Source organism: Micropterus salmoides, unplaced genomic scaffold, assembly GCF_014851395.1.
Source record: "Micropterus salmoides isolate LMB-PRFRI ecotype aquatic unplaced genomic scaffold, ASM1485139v1 Ms_hic_scaffold_8, whole genome shotgun sequence".
NCBI lineage: Eukaryota > Metazoa > Chordata > Actinopteri > Centrarchiformes > Centrarchidae > Micropterus > Micropterus salmoides.
The window spans coordinates 27,060,218-27,071,488 of NW_024044570.1; the positions used below are offsets into that span (position 1 = coordinate 27,060,218).

Here is an 11,271-nt window from a genome sequence, read left to right on the forward strand (position 1 = left end):
GAGATTGATCTCCTGGTGATCAGTAATGGCTTTAATAACGGGATTAAATCATTCTGTGTGCTGTGATAAACACTGGCCATGTGTATAGGCTTCATAACTGACATAGGGTGCTGTTGCCTAACAGGATTATCTGAAGAACTACAGATGCAACATCAAACAGGAGGATTATTTTCCCTTTCTGTGCTCCAAGTTTTCTGTCTTCTCTTGTTTCTGTTTCCTATTTTTACCCCTTTCCTCATCCCTCACTCCACACAGCTGATCTCTCCCACCTCCTCTCTCCAGGTGATTTGTCTTCTCCCTATCACAGTGCTCCTGCCCTCCTTTTGATTTTTCTCCTCGATGTTCTTTCTCCCTCGTCACAACCCTCTCTCCCCTCCTTCTCCTTCCTGCTCCACCCACACTCCTGTGTCCTTTACTCTTTTTCTCCCTGCAACGTCTCTACTCTTCGTCCTGCATTATTTTCCGACATTCTTTCTCCCTCACCCATCTACGTCACCCCCTCACACTCTTTCCCTCTGTGTTGTGGAAGTTGAGCCCTTTGTGGGGATACCGCGCCGAAGACCTCTCTCCTTCTGCCTCTGCTGTTCCCCTGAAGGTAACGTAACCCTGCCGCCTCTGCTGACGGTTGTGGCGGGTTACCATGGCAACCGTACGGATCTCCAGAACCGGGCTATCCCCTTGCGCTCCTCCCCATCATCCTCCCAACTGGTCCTTCTCCTCTTCCTGTTCTCACAGTTTGTGTGTGTTAAGGCTCAGTAGATTTCCCTGAAATGTTCCCAAAACTCAGTGAAGTATTGAGATTTATCAAGATTTATTAAAAATGTTGAATTTTTTTTAGGGTTACGTAACCTGAAACCCTACAAAATGATAGCTAGTTAGCTTATGCCCCTTGACTTGGAAAGCAATAGGTTATTCTGTAGGTAGTAAGTTAGTTTGCTCAGAATCTTAAGGTTTGCAGCAAACACACTGTTTCATCCATTCTTTACACTTTGGCTGTGTTGGTGTTGTTTTGTAAAGTTACAAAAAAAGACACTAGCATTCAAACTATTTTAATAGTATATAATAGCTCAGCTTTTACTAGGGTGTGATTCACACAGTTCCAACATAAGGAGAAATCCAAAGCTCGACAGGCCTGCTGTGTAGAACCATGTTTCCCAAAAAGTTGGCACGCTGTGTAAAATGTAAATAAATAATATAACATAATGTGATGTCGAAACCCCATATTTAATTGAAAATAGCACAAAGACAACTTATCAAATGTTGGAACTTAAAATTGTATTGTTTTTGGAAAATTGTATGCTCATTTCAAATTTGATGCCAGCAACATGTTTCAAGAAGTTAGGACAGTGTCAACAAAAGATTTTAAAAGTTTTAAAAGAGAAAAATGCAAGTTGAAACTCTACCATGCAAAGAGGAAACTGTATACACACCAGTTCCAGAAACGCCGCTGCCTTCTGTGGGCTCAGGCTCATTTAAGATGGACTGAGGAAAAGTGGTGAACTGTCCTGTGGTCTGATGAGTCAAAATTTTAAATTCTGTTTGTTTGTTTCTGAAATCATGGACCCCGCATCCCCCGCATCCTCTGGGCTAAAGAAGAGAGGGAACATACAGCTTGTTATCAGAGGCCAGTGTAAAAGCCAGCATCCATGATGGTATGGTGGTGCATTCCTGCATATGGCATGGGTAACCTGCATATATTTGTAAAGGCACCATTAATGCTGAACAATAGATACAGGTTTTGGAGCAACATATGCTTCCAAGTAGACAACATATTTTTCATAACCAGCCTTGCTTATTTCAGAAGGAAAATGCCAAACCACATTCTGCACGTATTACAAAGGCATGGCTGCGTTGTAAATGAGTCCAGGTGCTAAAATGCCTGCAGACCTGACTCGTCACCCATTGAAAATGTTTGCCATATTGTGAAACGAAAAATGCGACAAAGGAGACCCAGAACTGTTGAGAAGACTGTAAGAATGGGAAAATATTCCACTTTTAAGATTACAGCAGTTGGTCTCCTCAGTTCCCAGACGCTTACAGAGTGTTGTTAAAAGAAGAGGTGATGCAACAGAGTGGTGGCATCAAATTCAAATGGGGCATATCATTTTCTAAAAACTAACATTTTGTTGTCTTCATACTATTTTCAGTAAATACGGGGTTTCAATGTCTCGCACATCATCGCATTTTGTTTACTTTTACATTTTACACAGCGTGCCAACTTTTTTGGAAACAGAGTTGTAGTAAGCCGAGTGGAAACCTGATGCATATACTGTTTGTTATGCAATTCTCAGTCAACTGCACAATCAGAGTCTCACAAAATGGATAATAGAAAAAAGATATTTGAAGCTGCATTTACTCAAAGGGGAACCTACTCTGCTATCGTGTGTCTTTAATCAACAGCATGTGTTCCGTTTTCTGTTTAGCCAAAATGAACCGTAAAGCTTTATAGTCCTTTTTGGAGTATTCATTTTTGCTGTTGTTTTTAGAGATTCTGCATCATCTGCATCTTGTCCCTTGAATAAATGATAAAAGTGTCATTTAATCATAAAATGATAATAAACACGAGCGGTGAACACCTTGAGACGTGGCTAGCTCGCGGGCAAGTTCGTGGGTCAAGGAGTGAGAAACTTGCATGGTGTGAGAGTTTGTTATAAATATTCAAGTCTCACACACAACAAGTCTTAAAAAATTAATGGATCATCTGTTTTTTTTCCCATATCTAACACCTGTCAGTGGAAATTTTGCCTGAGCTCCTAATCCGTGTGAAGAAACATGCTTTTCTGTTTGTGTGAGCATTTTTCTATTTTTTTCTTTTCTTTTCTTTTTATTGCTGTTTTTGTACCGGTGGCTCTTCTGTCCTTTGTGTTCGGAGCCTTGGGCTGAGGGTTGGCGGCGGTGGAACAGGTTGAAATAGTTCAGGAGAAAAAGAAAAACGCCGATTCGTAGGATAGGTTTGGAAACTTAGCCATGCTTTTATAATTCCTCCTTCGTCTCCACATGTTGTTTTCCTCTCCAGTGTGAGCTACTCTTCTCCAGCTTTTGCCTCTCTCTGTCCCTTGTCTGTTAATTAGCGAAAGCCAGCCCCCTGAGACCACAACCATGCAATTTATGTGTGTACAATGTTTTTCCTTTTCATTTTGCAAGAGCCTCCTCTTCCCCAGCTAAGTATGTCACGCTGCATCGAGGTTTGCCCTCCAGTGTTTCAGTGAAACCGCTTGGCTCCACCTGCAGCAGTCAGATAAATGTAAAGGATGCATCGTCCCAGCAGGAGACCTTTCTAAGCATGCCACATAGACTGGTCTTCTCTGCAATACAGTGGGACTGCTGCAGATGTGTACAGCTCTTCTGCACTCTGACTGGTAGAGCTGATTATGAAAAATGCAATGCATGATGCTAGTAGCACAGAACATGCTTTACCCTGAGGCAGACTTAAGAGAGGAGTGTGAACTTCACTGTTGGCCTCAATGATAAGTCATCCCATGAACATTTGACCTTGTAACGGAATATGTAAAGACAGCAGAATAATACATACATTTTTCCTCTACCCTCAACCGCTCAGCAGGAATGGTATCTAGAATGATTTTATTTCAGCTGCTGGGTTAATATGTGGGCAGGGGAAAAGCATTTCCATAGGTCCTTGGTGTTTGTGGTTTTTCTCACTGAACACTCACTCAGGAACTGATAGGAGGAGGTAGTTGCTCCCAAAGAGCAGCTACATTGACACAAAAACCAAACTGGGAAACACACACTCTCAACTTTGCAACAACAGGTATTGTCTGTCTGTGCGTGTGTGGGTTGTGTGCGCGTGTATGCAAAAGTTTGCCAAAGTTGAAACCTGTAGCTCCACGCCATCTTCCGTGCGCCATCTTTAAGTATGGCGCGTGTCGAGTCTGTCCTTCCACCTCACCATCCCTCAGAGAGGACATCCTGGCTTGGCTGTCATTGCATTGCCTGTGTCAGTCCTTGTCTGTGTGACATCAGTGCCTTCTCCCAGCCATCTGGCTTCTCACTCCCACTCTTTTCCTCCTCCTTTCCCCCAGGCATGGGCAAGAAGGACGATCCCAAGCTAATGCAAGAGTGGTTCAAGCTGGTGCAGGAGAAAAATGCCCTGGTCCGCTATGAGTCAGAACTCATGATATTGTAAGTACATTACTGTTGGGAGTAATATAAACAGCTAATTGGAAAGTTTTATTCTGTTTGTTTTTTTTATTCTCATGTAGGTGCTTGTATGTATCAAAACAACTGAGTTATGTTATAACTTGTCAAAATGTAGTAAAAAGACTATAAACTGGCTATCACCTTCAGCTGCAGCCTCACTTTGACTAGGCTACGCTTTGAGTTTAGTGCTCAGATTATCTTGATACCGTGCATACAGTTAGGTTGATAACGTGTTAATGTTTAGCATGCTGTTTTAGCATTACTCTCAAAGTACAGCTGAGGTTGACTCAAGTCTTGGTCAAGTGGAACATTTGACTTGCGGAAGGCGCTGTAGGGACATGTCGAGAGATCACCAAAGTTATAAAGATTGGTTCCTGGAACCATGATTGTCTGCAATAGTTCACTCTAAACCAAACAGAGCAGAGCCTGCGCCAGCCTGACTAAAAATGTAATGCAACCTGTAATACCTGTGATAAACTGCCTGTTGATGTAATAATTTTTCATAATTTATGTACAAGGCAATTATAGCCTGATAAGGAGTATACAGATGATACAATAATGACTTATTACCTCTTTATTATTATGATTATTAATATTACATCATGAATTAAAAAAAAGGTTAGCCCTCAAAGAGTCATAATCATTTTTCAACATAATGATATGAGATCACATTTGCAATCCATTTACAAAAACAACTTCATTACATTCTGACAAGTCATTAAATTATCTAGTGTTATCTCATTATCAGTTTCTAAGAGCAAAACATTTGATTAACTATTCATCTTTTGTGGACCAAACAAATAATAATAAGAATAAATCCTGCTTAGATAAATGGCGATACAGCCAAAAAACATACACGTTGGAAGCTATAATTCTTCAGTGAAACAAACTTAGCTTGTCCATGTTTTTCTCTTCTGTCCCCAAGTGCCAGAGAGCTGGAGCTGGAGGACCGGCAGAGCCGACTGCAGCAGGAACTCAGGGAGCGAATGGCTGTGGAAGGTGAATGCAGGAGTATTCATTAACGCTAGCAGCCCGGTCACTTTAGCTCTAAATGTTTATATCTGTATAATCCGATCACTTTCTCTTTAACTCCATGTTTTCCCTGTGCCTCTCTCAGACCACCTGAAGACTGAGAAGGAGCTCGCACAAGAGAAGCAGATCCTGAATGAGATGTTGGAGGTGGTGGAGCAGCGTGATGCCCTGGTGGCCCTCTTGGAGGAGCAGAGGCTTCGGGAGAAGGAGGAGGACAAGGACCTGGAGTCCGTTATGCTCTCCAAAGGATTCAACCTCAACTGGGCTTAAGAGGAGTGAAACAATTGACTTCTGTAATGGTCATCTTTGAATCAGAATAGGCTGCTGAACACCTGCAGCAGTGAATGTGTAAAGATTCCCCCAACACATACACACACACACACACACACATGCACACACTACGGCTGTCTCTGACATTGGGGTAGTCTGCAACGTTTACATATCCTCTGCCCAAAGGCAGTCCAAGTTAATCACTTTGCAGTTTTGCTTGTTTTGCTCTCTCTCTGTGGGTGGAGAGGCGAGGACATTCACAGCTTTATCATCCCAGCCTTGAAGTGGATTCTCTCAAACAGGGAAGGGAGGAGGGACGGGGGGCTTGGGGAGAATGTTAAAGACTCGTTTCATTCTCGGTTATCTAAAGGGAATAGTGCAGTTCAGTCCTGCTGATGTAAAGGAATTGTAAAGAATTGTGTTTTTCTGTATAGTTGTGTAGAACAAGTCACATATTCAGCGTAGGAGGGTCATCTCTTCCATAAAGGACTGCTGCAGAGGTGGGTTTTAAATGCTGGAGTGATGTCTCCAGTGTCGATCTCAGATTCTCCTTTTCAGTCTGACTGTGGGGAGGACATCCTCTGCTGAAGCTGCCTTTCTATCCAGTGACAAACTGACTTCCGCATCTTAATGAACCACAAAGACAACAAGGAAATCTAGCCCCCTCTCTTTTTTTCCCTCCACAGAGTGTTTAGTGAGTCAACACTAAGAATTCATTAAATAAGGCCATGTTTTTATGCATTTATTATCTTTTGTTTGCATTTAACAGATAAATATTTTCTTTTGTTTTGCATTCACAGGAGAGTGCCCAGAATCTCATTGTCTTGTACTTGTGCATATCTCCCAGGCACCCGTAAGCCATTGCATGTCGGGAATGAAGGCTGCAGGCAAATAGAAGAACTTAACCTTGTCTTTGATAGCGAGGACACAGAAAACAGACTTACACTTTATAGGAACACTAAATCATTTCACATGACTTGATAATGACGGGCCTCTTCGGGACATGCCATTCACTGTATATCACACTGACAGTTTGAAGTTTACAAATACATATCGATCGTGTTCAAGTTGGTAAACTGTAGCGAGGTAAAACAACTGTTAAAAGGAGTCATCTCTGAAGGAACTGTCTCGTCATGTTCAGATACATGTCCTACAATATGTGTAGGACGTCATCGTTAATGAAGCCGATTTCACTGTTAGTGGATGGTCAGCGTAGCTCACATTATTCATTTTGTGCCACAGGACTGTCTCTGTTGGTGGATGCGCTGCAATATCTGAGGAGTACACCACAAGAACTTACACACTTACACCAGTATATGGCAGTGTTAATACTTTACCCTTGAACTAGATGCCTTTTTTTATTTTCATTCTCCATACTTATTATATTATATTATTTCATTTCTGAGTTATCTTGTTTTGGAGGTAGTCACATCCATGTAACCCACTGGAACTTGAGATTTTTTTACCTGTTTTTTTTTTCTCAAATACTTTTATCCAGCCGGTCCCCAAACAAACAAATAGATTACTTTAAATGGGGCGCTAAAGAAATGCAAAGTGCTTGATGAGCAACTTGTATCAAACAGGAACATTGTGGTTTATCTGGTAGGCAGTCACATCCAGTAGCCTTTATGACAACTGTACAAATCCAGGCGGTCACTGTTTTACAGCACAGAAACACTAGAGGCTATATTTATGACTTGGTATGAGCTGTGAATATATAAAAAAAAAAAAAGAAAAGAGAAAAAAAAGTTATATAATTTTAAGGGTTGTCATTTTAGATGGTGCGTCACACATTTGACATGATTGTATTGATATTTATTAACATTTGTGCAAACTGTATTATATGTAAAGAAAATGAATCCTAATTTTTAAAGCGTTCTGTTGACACAAGACTTGTAATGTAAATGCTTCATGTAGCTAAAATGCATAGGGGTGTTGGATGTATGCTGAGAACGGCAATAAAACAATGCAGTTGTTCTTTTAACTGTTTGTTCACTAAAATGTTATTTTTTAATTGTATGGATTATGATTATCAACAAGTAGGGTCAATATGGGCAGAAATGTCGACGTGATATGAAAACTTTCTTTGATCGTGAAGCCTTATTTTACTCTTCAGTTCTGTGGTTTATCAGTGAAGTGTGTCAGTTGCACTGCAGACACTCTGCTCATATGAAACGTCTGTATCCTCACTGCGCTGCATTATTATAAACTATGATGAAATAGCCATGAGTCACATCTCTGCCTTCCAGGCGATTCCTTTATTGTGTCTTGTATTGATGTATGAGCGTCTTCTTTAATGATTTACTTTAATGATTAGAGAGGCTGCAATCAGTGCATCCCGATTGATCCTGTCAAAAAGCTAGATTTAAACACTCATTGAAGTTATGTTGCTGTCCCTCATGGGTAAATGCACACAGGGTTTCTCTTGATGGGGAGCAATTTTCTATCTGAATAATTCACCTTTTAAATAGCAGGGAAATACTATGCCATTGACTTTAGACCAGATTTTTGTTGATCAATGGCGCAATTGCTTTCTGCTGCTTCAAGATAGCAATCTGACGACCATGCACCTGACCACACCTCAGTTGTAGTTTACGTATACATACATTACGTTTAGGTTATCCAATTTGATCCTTGAAGGCAAGGGTGTCAGCATCTGTAACTGAAGTAAAATGAATTAATGATATTGCTGAAGGCTGGAAATACATTGGCTAAAAATAACTAATGCAAACTGAACACATAACGTTAGCCTACATAATCTTCACTTTGATCATTTTACAAGAGCAGTAACAATTATAGTCTCCCATATTGGTTTTAATAATTGCTCACAGTTCAAAACACATGCATGCCAAGTTATGGCATGAGAGAGAAAAGCCTTTATAAATGGTAACTTACATGGTGATGGACATTCTTTATCCTCCATGGTCGATGAATTTTATCATTTGAGTTTGAGAATGGTGGGATGGCATTATCTCCTTTTTTTTCCCCCCGTAAAGGATGGTCCAGTCTATGCTAAAGAAGATAAGAAAGGAAGCATTGAAACACCTTTCCTTAGCATTTACACAATTCAACCAGCTCATATCATGGCTGCCACTTAAATACTTCCAGATCATTTAACTCAGTTAGGAACCTTCCTCAGCAAAAACAGACTTTTCAACCGCAGCCCAACCCTCCCATGGGCACACAGATGGACGCAAGTGCATTTGTTATATACACAACGTGGGTGCTGGACAGGAAAATGTGACTGAAACTGTGGTGGTTGGAAACCGGCATTGACACTTGCATTGCGCTTTGTGCCGCTCTGCGCAGTGCTGGTGCCGTAGAATACTCATTTTTGGGTTTCTACTAGAAAATGTTTACGTGCTTGAATCTTAATGAAACGCATTGTTTTCTTCTCATTGTCCACTGCTTCAGCACCTCTTTTCACCTTCTTTCTGAACACACCATTTTAGCTGTGGCCTCTTGAAGGCTCTATGAGATCATATGACCGCTTCTCTAGAACATGGGCTGGTATATGTAAATTTTGGGGGCGTAAATATTAATGATCCTAGATGTTGACTCACCTGACTGACAGGAGTCAGCAGGTGAGGCTTGGGAACACCACATCCAGCACCTGGACTATTAGCACTGGCGTCCCCAAGGGGTGTGTGCGTTCTCCCCCCTGCTCTTCTCCCTCTACACCAACAACTGCACCTCAGGAGAACCATCTGTCAAACTCCTGAAGTTCACTGATGACACGACGGTCATCGGCCTCATCCGGGACGGTGACGAGTCGGCGTACAGATGGGAGGTTTATCAGCTGGCTCTCTGGTGCAGCCAGAACAGCCTAGAGCTTTACATGGTCAAAACTGTGGAGATGATCGTGGACTTCAGGAGGAGCCCCCCGACCCTGCCCAATAGCCCTGTGTCTGCTGTGGAATCCTTCAGGTTTCTGGGGTCCATTATATCCCAGACCTAAAGTGGAAGCCCAACACTGGCACCATCATCAAGAAGGCCACTTCTACACAGCCATCATCCAGTCTGTCCTCTTCACTTCCATCCCAGTCTGGTTTGGATCTTCCACCAAAAAGGACAGCAGCAGACTACAACTGACAGTCAGAAAAGATCATCGGTGCCAACCTGTCCTCCATTCAAGACATTTCCAGAGTCAGGAAACGGGCAGGAAACATCACTGCAGATCCATCTCACCTCGGACACAACCTGTTCCAGCTCCTCCCCTCTGGTAGGCGCTACAAAGCACTGTATGACAAAACCAACAGACTCAGGAACAGTTTCTTCCCACAAGCCATCACTCTGACTCACAGTGTCAGGAACAACTCCTGTGTAATAATCCAGTAACTCTGCCTCTAATCAGCCACCTGTTTACTGCCCACGATTTATTATTTATTCATAATTTTCTATTTCAGTGCTGTTCATTTTGTTCATATTTTTATATTGTCATATTGTAGGCTACTGTGTACCAAATCCACCTACCTCAAGTACATAACACCTGCACATAATACTTATTTATCCCAGGATCCTTTGCACTATGCTCCATCACACTGTGTACATCTGTACATGTATGCATGTATGTGTACCTGCATATCACATTCACCTCCGACATGTACATAATAATAATATATTATGATAATAATAATTTACTCCTGCATCCTTTGCACTCTCCATCTGTCTATGTTGTTTTTGTTTCTGTTTATAGTACTTGGGCAGTGGTGGCCCAAAGGTTAGAGAAGCGAGCTTTTATCGCTGGTTCAATCCCCGGACCGGCAGGATAAAATCTGGGTGTGGAAAGTAAACCAAGCAGTGCTTGCCCTCCCTCATTTACCACCACTGAGGTGCCCTTGATCAAGGACCATAACCCCAACAGCTCCAGTGGAGCTGCTTAGTGGCCAGCAGACCAGGCTGCGGTGGGCAGCTTCCAGGTGTGAATGTGTAACAGTGTGAATGTGTAACAGTGTGAATGTGATCAGGGCCTTCCTGCAAAAGAGAGGCTTCCTCTCAGTGAAGTTTCCCTGAATAAAAAAAGGTTAAAAAATACATAAATAAATAAATAGTCTGTATACATTGTGTAGCCTGTGTCTGATTTTATTTTATCTTATTTTATAATTGTATTAGTTTATTAGTAAGCAACGTACAACCCTGAGTCAAAGCTGATTCTGCTTCTGATGTTGCCTTACATCTAGCATTCATTTGCCCATTTCCCCCTGTCTTTTGGATGTGCGAGATTTACATCTGAAGTAGGAACAATGGTGACTGAGGCTCACGGTATGTCAGTTCCATGTACTAAACTTATTCAGCTATGACAAAGTAAATACAGTTTTCCATTCTACGGCACGTTTAAGTCTTTAAGCCCAACCCGAGAAACGCTAACGACATCATTAGGGGGCAGAGGTGGGTAGTAACGAGTTACATTTACTACGTTACATGTAGGCCTATTCAAGTAACTTTTTTGAGTAAATTGTACTTGTCAGTGTAGTTTTAATGCATCATACTTTTACTCTTACTTGAGTAGTTTTTTAAGTGAAAAATCATTACTTTTACTCTTGGATACATTCATCGTGCTACTTTGCTACTTATTTATTTATTTACCGCAGTCAAGCATCCACATGACTCTGTCCTGCTCTAACAGAGTATAAAATGCATGAAGCTACAGCATGGTGCATGGCTTTCAAATGGCACTAGCAGCTAATATTTAGGCTACAGATGGATGTGACTGATGTAATGTTTCAACCACAGATGATCTTCCTCAGCATAAAGAGGTGAACACACCTGGATTTAATAAGCAATACATTAGCAAAAACATCACAGAATTAT

The 11,271-nt window shown here is 41.5% G+C and overlaps 1 protein-coding gene across 1 annotated transcript in view; it reads left to right on the plus strand.

Annotated features, from left to right (window-relative positions):
- LOC119893282 (protein-methionine sulfoxide oxidase mical3a-like) overlaps positions 1 to 7,689 on the plus strand; it is an 89,591-nt gene extending 81,902 nt beyond the window's left edge. The window contains 3 exon segments of the mRNA XM_038705323.1: positions 4,041 to 4,140; positions 5,084 to 5,157; positions 5,276 to 7,689. Of these exon segments, the coding sequence (XP_038561251.1) occupies positions 4,041 to 4,140; positions 5,084 to 5,157; positions 5,276 to 5,460 (359 nt within the window). The 3' untranslated portion in view covers positions 5,461 to 7,689.
- The last annotated feature ends 3,582 nt before the right edge of the window (positions 7,690 to 11,271 follow it).